Here is a 16561-nt window from a genome sequence, read left to right as displayed (position 1 = left end):
GTTTTTAATCTTTTAATCCATGCAGACCATGAAGGTCATCTTATAAATATGACCTGAAAATTAACTGAGGTACTTCTATACTGGAAGTTTTGTCAGGGCATGGCACAAATACTCTTTTAGGAAAAAAATTGGGGTAGAATTCTCCAAAGCTCTGACTCTTTTAGCTGCTGGAAGAGGAGATGACAGGTGAGCTCAAACACAGTAAAATTATTTTTTTGTAGCAGTGTACTAACATCTATATATGAGGCTTTTTTCTTTTACAGAATGAGGATTAAATTCAGGAAATCAGGTGGATATCTAGTATGCACCACTATTTCACCCCTTGCACGTGTCCAAAACATGCAGCTTTCAGAGGCCAAAAAGCAGTTTGTGTAAAGGTGGCTGGGAAATTCTAGTGCCTCAGGGCACCTGCAGGTGCTCTCAAGCAGAACCTCCCAACAGAGGGAGGTCACACTTTGTCTGTTGTCAGTGTTCCTCATAACAGCTGCAAACCATGATCCAGAAACACTCACACATTCCATTTCTGTCGTCCCAGTAGAAAGTCATGTCCTTTCTGACACCACACAAAAGGGATCTTTATAGGCAGTGTAATCTTTTGGTTTAGAGATTAGTTACTACCTTAATACCACAGCAGATAACTAGAACTCTGGAAAAAGGTCACAAACAGCTGCTATGCACCATGCAGTTTTTATTAAACAATATTTTATTGTCCCATTATTTATCAGGAAACCTGGCAATGCTGTGCTGCATTCTGCAATCCTACAGGAAAACCACCACCCATACACACAATAAAACTCCAAATCAAACAAAAAAACCCACATGAAACTAACAAAGAAACCCCCACATCCAGAGGATTGCTGCTGACCACTACCAAGAGCTACACACCACATGATTTAACCTAATAAAAACACACTAGACAATGCAAGGCATTTAACATCTACCCAGTAGATACAAAGTTGGCTGTATGGTCAGTACTGTTTTCCTCAATATTTATTCCCTTAGCAGCATCAGATTGCTTCAGAACCAATTTTCACAACAGAAGATAAAAGATCACTGCCATTTCATAACAGCTCAGAACACAAAGATTATAGGTTTACATCAGTGCTCATCTTGGCAAAGACACTTTTTGCATCACTAAACAGGGATTTTTCACATTGGCATCCTCGTGCCAGCGTTTGAGCCCATGCACTTTTCATAATGAGTTTCTTTTTATAGTTTTATCCAGTTTTTGTCTCAATTATTTTCTTATCCATTTTGGAGAGTATAAAGAAATTATAGGAGATATACACACATTATGTGAGAAGAGCATGGTACAAAAACAAAGTGCAAGAAAAAATATTGGTCAGTGTAGATAGAAGTCATAAGAATTATCTTATGGAAAAAAAAGTTATAATTTGGTCTATCTTACAAATATTTTCCACAAAACAGATCCCACAGAAGAAAAGGAAGTAATATTAGTTTTCATTCATCTTGAAATTCCTTAACTTAAGCACATAGCTTAAGACATGAAGTACCTCTCCAGGTTTCAGCTACATGCCAAATCTCCTGAGAAAACATATTCTGGATGCTAATCTTATTTACCTTGAAAATTCACACTGCCAAGTATGTAAACCATGAAATAATTCCTGAATTTAGAGTCTCTTTGTAAAACATGTGTCATGTGTATTATATGCATTAACATATGGAGGTGTTCTCAAAAGTTCTCATTATAAAGAAGACAATGTTTAGATTCAGCCCTGGAAACTGAATTTCTTGTTATTATACAGCAACGAGACCTATATTTGAAAAATAAGGCTGAAGAATGCAAGTATTACTATTGCTAAAGGCTCTTTTGTCTTAATGGTAAAAAAAAAAGATAGTGATTATAGACTATTTGTCAAGATTTGTAATTTCATTTTTTTTAAACTAATTGTTACACACTTTCTTTTTAGAAGATCCCCAGAAAATGATAAAAACTAGGCTTATCAGAATACAAAGAATTTGGCAGGTTCAAGGAAACCTCTAATTTATTTGGAACAAATATAAATTATTTTGTCATTATTATGATATTCTGCAAAGTACAGCAGTATCCCAGGTATTAAGTGACTAAGTGCTGTTAAAAGTAAACATAGAAACAGACAAGAGAAAAAATCTGTAAATATCAACAAAATGAGTAAGAACAGATTACTCCTTTCCTACTTTTTAACACACTAATCATTTCTGGACCAGTCCATATTAGTCTTATCAGCTCTGACCTCCAGCTTCTCATCCAGTCCCCCTCTGCAGGTGCCCACAGCCCAAGAACAACCTAAAGGCAACCACACAGCAAAAGCCCTCAGTGCCAAGTGGCAAGAACAACTAAAGACACGAGTGTGGTTATGGGTGGGCGCCCCTCCTCATACGCACCAGGCACTATGCTGGAGCAACACACACCAGTCAAAAGAAGCCCCAAAGCACAGGGCACAAGTGAAGCCAGACCAGCTAGAGGACATCAGCTTGGTTTAGCACCAGCTTTTTCTTCAGAGCTTGCAAAAATTGTGGAGAGTGTGTTCTCCAGCTGTATGGCCTGTAGCAGACTTTGACCTGTCATGAAGGTACAATCAGAAACTTTCACAGGCACTTCATTCCATCACTGTAATCCTCTTCCACATCAATTAGCAAAAAACTCTGTATGTTGCCTTCAGGGCACTAGACGGCAAGAGCACCCTGGCTCATTATTTCAGCTTTGACCAGCACAGTAAAATATAGTTGATTGATCACCCTACAGGAACTGATGTGAAGAAATAATCATTCATCAGCAATTTACCTGCACACAGGCATGCAATTTCAACAGGAAAAATTTCAGTCCACATTGAGGCATAGTAAGAATTTATCTTAAATTTTTTAATAACATATTGCTTTTGTCATTATGAAATCCTGTTTGTAATTTGCATACAGCCTAGTTCCTGCTATGGTTATACAGATTAATGCTTTTGATACAGTTTGCTAAAAATTAATTCAGAGGTGAATTCTTACAAACTACTTTAAATGCTTACCAAGAAGTGAAATTATCAGACATTTTTGCATGGTCTTTACAGAGGCAGTCATCACCAAAAAAAAAAAAATTGTGCCAAGAAGAAGGATTATCACTTGTATTTTTCAGAAACAAAGAAATCTGAAAACCTTACAAACACTTGAGACTTCCAGTTACTTGGAAAATACTATGGCATGTAAACTGATAACTTCATCACAGGCATTGCTGTTGTTATTACCACTGCTTAGTTTTTTTGGCACTGTGGTAATAAAATAGTTTAATCTGAGCCAATAAGGCACTAAAATTTAAGGATTAAAGACTTGCATTTCAAAGATTAACATGAAGTTCACAAGCACTATAAAAGTAGACCAATTAGGGCTATTACTACATCTTTTTAAATAAAACAATAGCAACTAGTTTTAACAAATTACTGGACTGACACCAAAATATTTAATTTTAAAATATGTCTCGGCCTAAATAGATTGAAAACTTTTGGAAGTAAACTCTTGAAATTCCTTTCATTTTGATCCAGCATTTGGTCTCCTCTTCAGTTTAATCCAGATGCCTTTATTTGGACGAAGAATCAAGTTTCCACATAAACCAAGCTCTTCTGGCTTTTGACATGATTCCACCCAAAAGCGCCGCAGGATGAGGGCTAGAAGAGTTTTCTCCTCCATTTGTGCAAAGCGCTGACCTATGAGTTACAGGGGAGGAAAAAAAATAGTTTTTGTCAGGTTGTATCAACACCTGCTGCACTTGCATGCTCATAGGACTTAGGAACAGAACCAGCTTTAGGCCAAAATCAAGGTCTTTGGATACAAGTAACACTAGCACTTTTCTCTGCATGAAAACTCTGGCCTTCTTGGCATAATCCACAGTATGTCCTCCTTCCCATAGTGCACAGAACTCAAACAGCAACGTGGAAACAGTCAATCCTTTCTATAGAACAACTACAAAACACAGCCTTGTCATGTCTCTTGAAAGGACTAGGCAGAAGGGATGGGTAGCAGACCAGAGCAGAAGATGCAGCACAGGGATTGTGGTGAGAGAAAAATCTCATGGTTCCATATATGTGGAGAGGAGCAAAGGAGATGCAACTGCAATGGAATGACAGACAGACCTTTCTTCAGTGATCATTAAGCCTCATACACTCTGATGATTTGGTATCACAGAGGGCAAAGTTAAATTTACAATTCAGAGATAGGTGAAGGCGGAAACATGAGAACAGAGAAACGTCATGGAAACCAAACCAAATCACAAGGCAGTTCACAAAAACTGAAAAATAGAGATGGGACACAAAATGCGAGGCTGAGAACTTTTCACGTTCTCCCCTCTGTATTGTACACACAGATTTTATACAGATTATATACAGAGAAGTCCATACATACATACACACAATGCACTTTTGCAATTATACTAATGAACCACCTCTCCTGCACATGTCCCTGCACACTCAGGAACTAGCTAGACATTATATTAAATTAGATTTCTCTTTGGAACAAGGAAATACCTAGTTTACCACTCTCATGGAAAAGGGCACCGTCTACCAGTGAGACAAATCAAAATAAACCAATCACATCCCCCAAAAACAGAAACCTAACCAAACAAACAAAACCAAAAAAAACAAAAGAAGTAATATTTCTCATTGTCAAAATGGCATGACAACTTTTGGATGTTGCCCATCTGCACTTAAAATCAGCACAGGGAACAGTCTTTTCACATGTTCTACAATATAAGCAACACTGCCTCTACTTGAAGCATAGAAAAATGCCAAGAGTCTCAGTGGCATCTGAAAGTGCTAATGAGTTCTGGATGATAGAGAAAACACCAAACCAACTACAGTGTCAGAAATAGGGAAAGAATACATCAGTTGCATATTGCATGCTTTGGACATCCAGCTCAGAAACTAAGAGAGACAAATGAACTGTTTCCAGAGCAGAACAGGTGCAGGACATGTGTCTTCTCTCATTCTGTGTTGCTGACACAGAGAATCAGAAACTAGGAAGCAATCATGTCCTAACACAGGAGCCAAATAACATGCTGCCAGGCTGCACAGCAGTGAGGAAGAAACATCAGCATGATAGGCACTCATCCCTAGGAAGAAAGGAAATCCCTTGGAAAAAACAAATGGGGCAGCTCAACAGCATTAATATGAGGCTATGAATTAAACTCTTCTGAGAGAATTCAAGTTTATCTAATGGAAGTGTGTGGCTTACAGGACACACAGTGCCCAGATTCTGATGTGAGGAATGAGGAAGAACACTATACAAGCAGTACTCATTGCTGTCACAGATACCACATTCAAAAGCAGTGCCTTAGAAGGGCTTCCTCTCCAGATACATACCAATGCAGTTCCTGGGACCAGCTGAGAAGGGCACATAAGCGTATGGGTGCCTTTCCTTAGAATTTTCAGGGAAGAATCGCTCAGGCCTGAACTCCTCCGGGTCAGGGAAGGCCTCAGGGTCTCTATGCAGGGCATAAGTTAAAATGATGACATTTGCACCTCTTGGTATCTGATATCCCCCTAAAGAGAGAAGAGAAAGGGAGAAGAAGAGTCAAAGAAACAACAAACAAGCGATTTCCTGTACACAACAGAACAGTAAAAATTAAACAATGCTGCCCTTTTCTTGGGAAACATCTCCACTGCAGAAACACTAACACAAGAGAAAGTGGCAAACACAGAACACCACTTACTAATGCAGCAATCCTCTCTCAAGGTACGGCCAAACATGGGAACTGACGGGTAGAGACGAAGAGCTTCTTTCACAACACATTCAAGGTATCGAAGATTCTTCAAATCCTCCATAGTAACAGGACGTTCAGTATTGTCTGTCCAAAAACAAATAGAGGGATGACCAAGACCAAAACTCCCCATCTTTGGCTAAACAAGCTCATCCTGGATCCCCCCAGAAACTTTCATCATGCACCAAGACTACATACAAGAAGTATAACATATTCATTAAACATGAATATCTTGCCCCAAAGACATAAGTTTGGTTGTACACCCCAACAGACCTTCCCACACCCATCCCAAGCACTTCCAACTGCTGAAAGCTCCAGAAGGGCCACAAGGCATACTCTTAAATCCCCTTCTACTTCTAGGCTTTTAACACATTTCCACTCACAAATGCAGCAAAACCACAATGAAGGGGGAATGGAGACTTACCAAACACCTCGTCCAATTCCCTGTGAACCTTCTTCTGAATTTCTGGATTATGTCCAAGCAAGTACAAGACCCAGTTCATTGCAGCTGCTGTTGTATCATGGCCCTACAGGTCCAGATTTACAAAGACATTCATTTCAACTCTATTCCCATGTACCAGTGGGCTTTGTAAATACTTAGGTGAGCAGTTAGTATGAAAAGTGAGACTTATTAGTCCCATCACCATGATGAAAACAAGAATCAAGAGTGAATTATTCAACTCACTATCAAGGTAAAAGGTGATCCATGATTGTTCTGACAAAAGGGGAAAGTATTGAAATATTCCAAGCAAAATCCCTCTCTTCTGATTCTCAGGAGCTGCATGAACTATCAGTATCTACACAATTAATCAGATTTATATTCATCTTTTTGGTTACTGTCCTGTCAACATCTAGGGGGACCAGTGACTGTCACAGGAGAGATAGCATGGATGTAACTTGTAACTGTTTCAAAAGTATCTAAAAATGGTTTTATGAGACACAATGCAGTAGCGATACGGGAAAATACTTGGTTTTCTATGGGAAGGGAATCAACCACTAGTTCCCAGCACTGTGGGAAGAAGAGGAAAAGAAAGGATAGACAAAATGTGAGCCAAAAAAGGGTGGGGAGGGGGGAGCCACAAAAAAGGGAGGAACAGAAAAGGGAAAAGTTGGTGAAAAAAGGATTTTGATATTAAAAAAGCACACTTGTGGTGAAGTTCAGGATGCTGCTGTGGTACAGAAATGGCAAGATGAGAAGAGAGTTTCTCTAGGTTACAACAGTATTAATATGATTCTATGAATTAAGCTCTTCTGAGAGAACTCAGGTCCATCTAATGGAAGTGTGTGGAAAACTTGTGAAAATCTTCAGATCCTCTCTTGGGGAATCAGACAAGAAGGGCCTTGAAGATAATCAGAGATGGGACACGTCTCCTATGAAGACAGGCTGAGATAGTTGGGGTTATTCACCCTGGAGACAAGAAGGCTCTGGGAAGACCTGATTGTGGCCTTTCAGTACTTAGAGTGGACTTACAAAAAAAAAAAAGAGGGAGTGTGACATTTAACATGAGCAGGTACTTTTGGAAAAGAGAGAATAATTTTCAACTAAAAGAGAAAAAATTTAGATTAGATGTTAGGAAGAAATTTTTTACTCAGAGATTAGTGAAGAACATGTTGGCTAGAGAAGTTTTGAATGTCTTGTCTCTCAAGGTGTCCAAGGACAGGTGGAATGGGGGCCTGGCAACTCAATCCAGTTGATGACATCCCTGCCCATGGCAGGAGGGTTGTAACTAGATGATCTTTAAGGTCCCTTCCAACCCAAGCCATTACAGGACAAGCTTCTACCAGAAGATGAAGCACTGATGCACAGTGGACAACAGAACAAGGCAATGCAGCAAGGGAAAAAATGTGAGGAGACATGAAAAAATGCAATTAAAAACAGTGAAACTATTTAGAGCTCTCTTCAGTGTTAATGAAGTTTGCAACAAAGGTCAAGAGTCCATGGTCCATGTCAGCCTTTACGTTTTCATTTCTCACCTGCTTTCATGAGTAGACCCTGCTCACAGAGGCAGGGCCTACCACATGTGCATTGTCCAAAGTTTTTCCAGGGCATACCAGTGCTTCTATCCTACCTCTGTAGAATAGAAACACTGAGATTTTCTCTTAGGCTTCCAGGGCTTACATAGCATCATGCTAAAAGCAACCTCCTGAACTAAGAAAAGAGTCATCACCTGAAAATTCTGAATCTTGCATTTGGAGGGAAAAAACCAAACAAAAAACCCCAGCAAATGAAACCTTCCAAAACAACAACAAAAGAACAATAAACCAATGAGTTCCTTGGTTACCTCAAACATGAAAGTATCTACTTCCTCACGAATGTCCTTGTAGCTCAATTTTTTCCCCTCATCATCTGTTGCGTTCAGCAGCATGTCCAGGAATGCTTTTCTCTTTTTGGAACCACTTTCTTCAGAGTTACCATCATTATCATGTTTCTTTTGCTGGGTGTTTTTAAGTTCTTTAGCTTTTTCTGCAATGACCTGGGATTAGAACCATTACATCAGATATGATGAATTCAGCACAAGCCTGCCTCATACAGTTTTGTCCTAACTTACCAAAATAATATCCATCTGTAGCAGTCTACATGAGCTAGTTAGCACAGCTGTCAGCATTAGGTCATGAAATTTAACTGACTTTTTATTTGTAGTGAATTATGACCAACCTTTCTTGTCCCAAGCAATAGAACAGCCTTTGTGCAATCAAGAAAATTGATAGCCAAATTACATAAAAAACTTGGGGGCCATCAGGAGGTGTAAACATATCCAGAGTATCTGGAACATACCAATAATGAATGCCAACAATGGTAACAGCAAATAAAAAAATTCACCACAGTGTGATCATATTAATCACCAATAGCATCTTCTCTATCCTGTCTGAGAAGTAAGGAAAGATCTCACTTCCAACCTCCAAAAAAACTCAGGAAACTGAAGAGAAGCCAGGGTATTCCAGAACCATGTGTCAAGGCTACACACAGTCTTGCTGAACCCACTATATTAAAGCTTCCCAAATTTTCTCCAGTATGAGAGCAATGGCTGAATTTCCCTTTTTTAAGTCAAAGTACAGACCCAGTAACAGACATAAATTTCTTATTGTTGCCATTGTTGTTGCAAAGTCAAAACAGAACCCTTCAATAAACTGGCATTGCTCTTAAAAACAACAAAATAGTTTAAAAGGGTGTAGAGTATGCATTTCTGTTTGGAAGAATCACTGAATGGAAGAAAAAGAATACAGTTCCACGCACACACATTGTTTTCCTCACTGAACATGCACGTGTGTCACATACTGACTCATCCTTCACCTCAGCGCTTGCTGTCAGCACCTACACAGGTGCAATTATTATTTATGGTCCTTTGTCATCTATGCTTTGGTTGCACACATTCTTCAGTGCACCAGCCCAGCATGGGAAGAGTGTAAGTGTTAAGAGCCTCTCCCATGACTCACTGCTGAAATTTCCAATAAAAGAAAGTGAGAAAAAACAACACAGAGGCAATGTGGCTCATTATATGCAGCCAAAGATCAAAGATTATTTCCTTTGTCAAAGACATTGATACAATGACATCGTGGGTTACATCCATAGGGAAAGCAGCTTCTCTGAAAACATTCTAATAGTAGATTTGGGATGGCAAACTTTGGCAAGAATAACATAGGAATTATTTGGTGAGAGAAAGGGCTGTTACTTCCAAAGTCTAACAAGGTGAGAGAACACTTTATATTATGCCAAGTGAGTAATGTATACCTAATGATTTCTGTATAAGAGTGCCTTACTGCTGATGTGGGGACCTGGATGTGTTTGCTCCTCTCAGCAGTTCTGCTCTGAATAGGGGAAAATGAATACAGGCATCAGTTTCTGAGGACTGAACCCAGTGGCACTATCATGCAGATCCCCATGTTTACTGCTCGAAACTTGTCAGTGAGCTGTTGGATGTCATCCAGATGTGGAGCTTTTCAGGCAGAACAATTGTTCAATTAATTTCTGTTGTTTGTTTCAGTTGTCAAGGACCTGCAAGTTCTGGCACTCCCTTGGAGTAGTCTACTTTCTTGTTTAAATTCATCAGAGATCCTAAAAGGGAAGTTAGCTCTTGTCTTCTTTTCAGGGAATTCCTCAACATTACAATAGAGTGATAGCATATCAAGGAGGCTGAACCTCATCCCCGTTTGGAAGATCTGAGTGACAAACTTTATTCCAACAATGAAAATTATCATTATAAATATTATAAATAATATTTTTAAAAGACTCTTTACCGTAGCTGTAAAACTGTGAAGGATGTTGAGCTTCCTCTTGTGCTCTCTTCCTTGTTTGAACAATACATACAAAAAGTCAGGCCAAAGCCAAGGGCCCATCATTCGCCGTTGGATGAGATCACTCATCCTAGGGGCAAAACAATCATATCATGTAACATTACTTGACAAAAACACCAAATTATAGCACATTTCAAGAACAAGCAAACAAAAAACCCCCACCAACTTCTATGTACCCTAATGAAGTAGAACTTCACATATTGTGTAGGTTTAAACCCATTATTTGAAAGGAAGGCCATTCTCATTTGTGTCTTGATTTTACACCGTCTCAAAATTTCTGTTATTTATCCCAGCATCACCATGTTTTATTTCTTTAAGTACTGATCTCTGAGAAGGACAGCATGTTCTTATTTAATCTTGAATCCTCTTGAAACAGTCCTATTAAGTCATTCAATCCCATCACATCCCAGTTCAGCAGAGCATTGACAGTGTTGTAAAGACTACTCATGACAGGCTCCCAAAATACCTGTCCCAAGAACTCAAACAGTTTCTGAGACCATTGCATTCCTACTTGAACACCCAGACCGCACATTAAAGGACTTAAAATGTATTTAAAATTAAAAATATGTGACTTCAAGTGTGCTCCAACGCAAGTGGAGTACATTTGGAAGGGCTGATTGTCATTGCTATTCAGCTCTTGCACATGCTTTAGCTGCAGAGTAATTATTACCGACTTCAAGCCCACTTGTGCTACAATTTGGAAAAGGCCAAGGAACCGATGATAATCAAACCCTCCAGATCTACCCCTGTTTTTTATCACACCTGTCTCAACAAGCTCCATCAAAAGTTAGGAGTGAGATCATAGAATCACAGATTCATTTAGGTTGGAAAAGACCTTTTTGATCATTGAGTCCAACTGTTAACCTAGTGTTAACCCAGTCCATTGCTACACCATGACCCTAAATGCCACAGGAACATGTCTTATCAAATACCTCCAGGGTATTTAGTGACTCAGGGTTAGTCTGTTCCAATGCTTTACATCCCTCTCTCTCTGACTCCCTGGCCTTCCTTTCTGACACCAGCAGCACTAATTCCAGCTCAAACAAAAAATAACTGAGGAAAATGTGTGTTTACCTGTAGACAGCAGAAACATACTCAGAATCCTTATTCTTCTGGGCACCCACATTCCTGCCCATTGCTGTTTCTAGGAGTTAAACATCAACATTTCACAAGTACAAAGTGAAATGCAGCATACACAGTGAATTACTACTACTCCCAGCTTCTGACTATCACCACCATCCCTTTGACAAGTGAATACACATATCCCTTTGCAAGAAATGATCTTTCTTTGTATTTCCATGCCCAGAAATCCTGCTCCTCAAGAAAACCTCACTTCAGACTGATACCTCTGTCCTGCCAGTCCCAAAACTCAGCTGCCCAGATGCAAGTAGTAAACCCTGGGAAAAAGGCTGGGAAGGATGGAAATGTACTTGGAAAATATGCAGGGACATTGGTCTTCAATCATCTTACACAAACTGGCACAGCTAAACTCATGATCTTCCGCATCATTCACAATTCTACCACAATAACTGAACAAGACTTACCACAAATAATATCAAGGGCACACAGAGTGATGTCCATGAAGACATCAAATGGCTCTTTGTCAACATGCTTCTCAAGTTTCTTCACCAAAATATTTCCTTGTTCATTCATGACCTCCAGAAAGTCACTCAAGATTGCAAAGTGGAATGTGGGAGTTATCATCTTCCTCCGTGACCGCCACTTGTCTGCAGTGCTATAAAATTAATGGGGAGAAGGAATGATAAAAAACTCCAAGTCAAAACCAATATCCTCACCATCACAGGAAGTACCCAGTGAATACTGCAGCCTGGAAGAGATAGACACACTGTAGGTGTCTCTTCAAGTTGTTCATAGCACCCCACCGAAGGAGCAAATGGAAATATTTCTTGCTCCAGGTCTCTTGGAAGCAGAAGCCACCATTTTTCCAGATGATCTCAAGTAACGGAGATGCCAAAAAGCCTCCAGACAGCAAATCCCTGTTAGTCAGTACACCGGCTCAGAGGGACCAAGCAGAAGCCAGCCGGAGGCCAAAACAGCTATTCAGCATCAAGGCCTCAACCATCCCATCGTCTCTTTGAATCAGTGGTTGTGCTTGCCCCCATCCACTGACCATGAGATGAGGTCTGAAGAGAACAAGGGCCTAGAGACGTCATGAAAATGACTGCCTCAAGGCACATGGCTACAATCTACTTCCTTGGAGACAGGCAATCACTTCCCACACGCCAGTGACAAGCAAGAAGCCCCAGTGAGTGTCACCAGCTTCCTGGGGTCCTTGTTCACTTTTTCTAAATAATATGCCTCAGATGGCACTTCTGCTTACAGGGTAAAACTATCACACCACTGCCCCTGTTAACTCGCTAGGGCACTCCACAGGCCAGCATATCGACTTGCTGTCTGCCACTGCTGCCCCTAATCAGCAGAGACTGGAACATCCTCCTCCATTATGTTTTTTACACTAGGAAGCACAAGGAAGTCAAAATACCTCTGTACATCTATGGAAGACAAAACAACCAGTAAGGAAGAACAGTGAGGATACACCATGCCTGATGCTCATGGACTTCACCTCTGCACACTGCAACTAATTACTGCCTTCTTAAAGGTCATGAACAAAACTCAGGATAAAACACGTCTCATCCTCTCACATGAACTTGTACTTCCCACACCGCATGATCACAGCTGGCTTTTACAATACCACGATCCCATCATAAAGGATGAGGAGTCCCCCTCTGAGGGTTCCAAACAAGCAATGAAGTTAACCACTAACACTTGGACCTTGACCTTTTTTCAAAAATCCAGAAGCGGCTCAAAGGTACCAAAGACACTCTATACTTACCTTACTCTGACTCTTGAATATCTGCGTCATCCAGACCAGTCCTTCCTTTGCCCTTCCAACACTGCAGGACACCAAACTCTTACACCACTGCTCTTTTCTCACAATCCTCTACTTAATGAATTAAATGATGGAAAGGGTGCAGATATTCTCTGATCCTACCCCAAAGCATCACCAGCCCCAGGCCTACTGGTCTGCAATATGACCAGCTGAGATAAGCTGAGATAAGCAATGCACACAATCTCTTTGTTCAGAAATACATACAGCATTCCTGCCACCAAGACCTCTTCTTATCATATACCCTGAAAATTTAATAAAGGCACCTTCATTTCATTATACATTATACCTTGTCAGAAGTCCAGTGTCCAGCCATGGATGCAGGAATTTGTACAGGTATGATTTTTCTATATGTTTTGAATTGTTCAGAATAACCTGTCAGAAACATGAACAGCGAGGAAAAAATATTACTTGTTAGACGGAGAGAGATTTCTTCACTATTTCTTCACTAAACACTCCAACAGGGAAACAACACTGTCTTACTAGATCAAGGACAATCACTGTCGGCAGCAAAAATTTATGACTACGTTTCATGGCATCAAAAGACCCACTAAGTTTTAATGCAGAAGTCTGTCTAAGAGACACAAGCATTGCAACCTGAATTTCATAATGTTCTATCCTTATTTCAGTGGTCCCATATTCCCTGCTATCTGCTTGTTTGTTCTGATCGTGGCAGCAGAAGCTTTCACACATGTGAAAACCAAGCTAAAGGAGATGCTTCTTTGATGCTTTCACTTCCAGGTCATCTTCAGTATTCTCCCCAAAGCCCTGTGACTAGGCCTTTTTATATTCCTTTACTTTACACCTTCTTTTACCATTAACTCAGAGGACTATCCCAAAGCAAATCAGTCCAAGCCCCTTTTAACAAAACTTACATTGAGGCAATAGAAAGTAACATGTTGGGCACTGCTCTGCATCCATGTAGAATAGACAGGAGACCAGCACACTCACCTCCACACTGTCAGGGTGATACAAAAACATGACAGGCACTGGTCCTATCCAAAGTTTGAACAATGGCCAACTTCTGAACTCTTCAGTATAAAACTGTAGCTGTTTAAAAAAATCTGGAACAGAAAATCGGAGTAGAGCTTCAACAAGGGGGATTTACAAAACAAGCAAGGCTTCTGTAATGAACTCTTGCACCACGAGCCCTGCAATTGTGATTTTCTTGTAGTTTTAACCTGCTGCTGAGACCTAGCAACCTGTGGATTTTACAATTCAGGTGTCCTAATCTCTTCAGGCACAGACTCACAGCACCATTTATGCCACAGATCAACCTGAGGGATACCACTGCTGTCCAGCTGCCAGTTGGACTTCACACCAGTGAGCTCAGAAAACCAGCGAATAGCCCTCTCACATTATTTTGCAATTATCTAGTCCATATCTTGTCAATTCAGCTATACAGAAAGCATGGGAGGTAGCTGAATCTGTTGGCAGGGCAAGAAGAGTAGATGGTGTTTGATCTAATTCAAAAAGGTCTTTGATACTACCTCATCACAGAGGACAATTAGGTTCATTCCACAATATTAGAGTGGGGGCCATTCTCAGGATGTTTCAGGATTTAACACTTACTTGCCTTTTCAGAAACAAGCTTAAACAAATGATACCTTTACAAACCTCTGCAGAATTGAAAATTCAAAGGTCCCCAAATCAAAGAAAAAAAAAGAAAAATAAAAAATTGTTTCCTACAAGATGTCCAAATACAGCTGTCCTTATACTTACAAAAAGTTCTAATGACACCTCATTCAATATGACACCTTATTCAATATGATTCAGTGTCAGATTATTTTACTATTTTTAAAATATTTTTCCTAACATTGCTGTGATTAAAATAGTACATTTTCCAGCAACTGTCTAGCAATACCAATAAAAAAAGTCCTCATCATATGAAAAGTTATTTTCATTCCTGTTATAGAACGTTACCCTCTTTAAAAGTGGTTTTTTGGTTATATTTTTAATGAAAAATATTATAAACCACAAGCTTCACCCATTTTTACATAAATAAACAAGAATAAAGAAGGCTGGACATGGGAGCTATATGATTCCTTAATTAAAACATGGGAGCTATGTGATTCCTGCTAACAAATGAGATTAGGGATTACACAGAACATCAGAGTTCACATCAAATTGCTTTCTGGAGGTAGAAGTAATGTTCCCGTTTGGTTTAGATTTTTAAAGAAGATAAGAAAGAAAAAAAAAAATTAATAATCTCTCAGTCCAGCTCATATAAACATCCTATCATCCTCCTACTGCTTCCCCAAAGTCATCTTTGTGGAAATCAGCCTGCCCTCACATCCACCACAGACGTCTCATATTTGTCCTTAGATATGGGACTGGATCCAGAGGAAAGAAATGACAGTGTGCCTTGTGAACAGAGGCACCATGCCTCAGCATGGGTCAGCACTGGGCAATTTGCGTTCCAGTGCTGTACTCTCACTTGACTTCACCAGGCTCCCATGACCCATTAGTCTCTCTTCTGGCAGCACAGACAGCAGCACAGCCAGCAACACATGTGTGCAGAGTAGAACTGGCATACACAGGCATCACAAACACACAGAGGAGTGAGGGCCACTGGCAGCAGACTCGGCAACACTTTCATACCACAAACTCCTTAAGAAATATCTTCCTGTTAAAATACGAGTACCAAATGGAAAGGGAACATCTAGCACATTAGTGCTCTCTCATGCACCTGGCAAAAAGGAGGTCACATTAATCAGTTCAAGAACAAAAGGATTTGCTTTTGAGTGATGGACTATAAATGCTCAGCAAGTTCTTTCATACTCAACACATAAATCTGAGTCACAGATGATTCTCAAAGTGAGCCCAGGTAAAAACAGCTTGGCATGCTAAAGTCCCTTGCACATGCTTGCTTGGGGGAAGGTAATTGTTTCAAGCATTGTTTGGATCACAGCAAAAAAGTCATGAGGACATAATGTTTAACTTTGTGAAGCAGCATTTCCTGCAAGAGCCCACAGCACCCCTCCCTTTCACTAAAACACATTCCACAGCGTTCATGCTCTGCCTTACCAACAACTTAACGGTCTGAGCCCAGCAGCAGCTGCTGTCAGATTTCACCTCCAGTTAGTCTTTGAGACCAATAACAATGTCACATTTATGCAGTTCCTCTCCTTTCCTCTTCACTGCCCACTCCTCACACTGTTCCCCTCTGCAGATTGCCGAGAGAGACCTAAAGGCAACAGCACGTCCTCTGATACCCCGCTTCTCTTCCACAGCTCAGCCACACAAGCACCTCCCAGCACTGGCTCCTCCAGCAAACCCCCGGCAGTGCAGGGACCTCCCAGCTGGGCTATAGTGTGAGCTGGCATTACCTTCTCCTTTCCGCTCAAAGAGCAGGGCATTTCCCACCACAGGATAGCAGGGGCTGACACCCGGGATCGACTTCACCATCCGCCATTGCCTCCAGTATTCCATTAGGGAGGGCAGGGAGCACACAGTCACTATTGTCACAAGCAGAGCAATGATCCCAGCTCCCCATGGCAGCAGCTGGGGTCTCCCTGAGAGTCCTTCCAAGACCTCCATCATCACCTCTCAGCCTCCTGCTCTGAGCCTTGATCCCTGCTACGAAACTGGTGCTGCCTGTACCCGGCACTGCAGAAAAGTTGGCC

The 16561-nt window shown here is 40.6% G+C and overlaps 2 protein-coding genes across 3 annotated transcripts in view; both read right to left on the bottom strand.

Moving 5' to 3' along the window:
• The window catches only part of LOC132326999 (coagulation factor XI-like), a 20077-nt gene extending 18881 nt beyond the window's left edge, over positions 1-1196 (bottom strand). The window contains exon 1 of the mRNA XM_059845669.1: positions 1098-1196. Within this exon, the coding sequence (XP_059701652.1) occupies positions 1098-1196 (99 nt within the window). The remainder of the gene's footprint in view (positions 1-1097) is intronic.
• Positions 686-16561, bottom strand: LOC132326475 (cytochrome P450 4V2). 2 transcript variants are annotated; one of them, XM_059844676.1, is made up of 11 exons: positions 16265-16561; positions 13887-13999; positions 13225-13310; positions 11572-11762; positions 11102-11171; positions 9971-10097; positions 8017-8208; positions 6159-6261; positions 5687-5821; positions 5337-5516; positions 686-3686 (listed from the first exon to the last, which is right to left on the bottom strand). In XM_059844676.1, exons 1-11 carry the CDS (start codon positions 16476-16478, stop codon positions 3511-3513), a joined length of 1587 nt encoding a protein of 528 aa, XP_059700659.1. In that variant the 5' UTR covers positions 16479-16561; the 3' UTR covers positions 686-3510. The 2 variants fall into 2 exon arrangements, with proteins under 2 accessions (XP_059700659.1, XP_059700660.1); XM_059844677.1 differs by lacking the exon at positions 16265-16561 and adding an exon at positions 15963-16164.

The sequence above is a fragment of the Haemorhous mexicanus genome, chromosome 4, assembly GCF_027477595.1.
Source record: "Haemorhous mexicanus isolate bHaeMex1 chromosome 4, bHaeMex1.pri, whole genome shotgun sequence".
Lineage (NCBI taxonomy): Eukaryota > Metazoa > Chordata > Aves > Passeriformes > Fringillidae > Haemorhous > Haemorhous mexicanus.
This window is presented reverse-complemented; position numbering and strand designations above follow the sequence as displayed.

Coding starts and splice junctions, on each gene's coding strand:
- LOC132326475 (XM_059844676.1), bottom strand. CDS start 16,478: ATGATGGAGGTCTTGGAAGGACTCTCAGGGAGACCCCAGCTGCTGCCA. Junction 14,000..16,264: donor CTTTGAGCGGAAAGGAGAAG/GTAATGCCAGCT, acceptor TTTCTGTTCCAG/ATTTTTTTAAACAGCTACAG. Junction 13,311..13,886: donor ATCACCCTGACAGTGTGGAG/GTGAGTGTGCTG, acceptor TGTTTCTGACAG/GTTATTCTGAACAATTCAAA.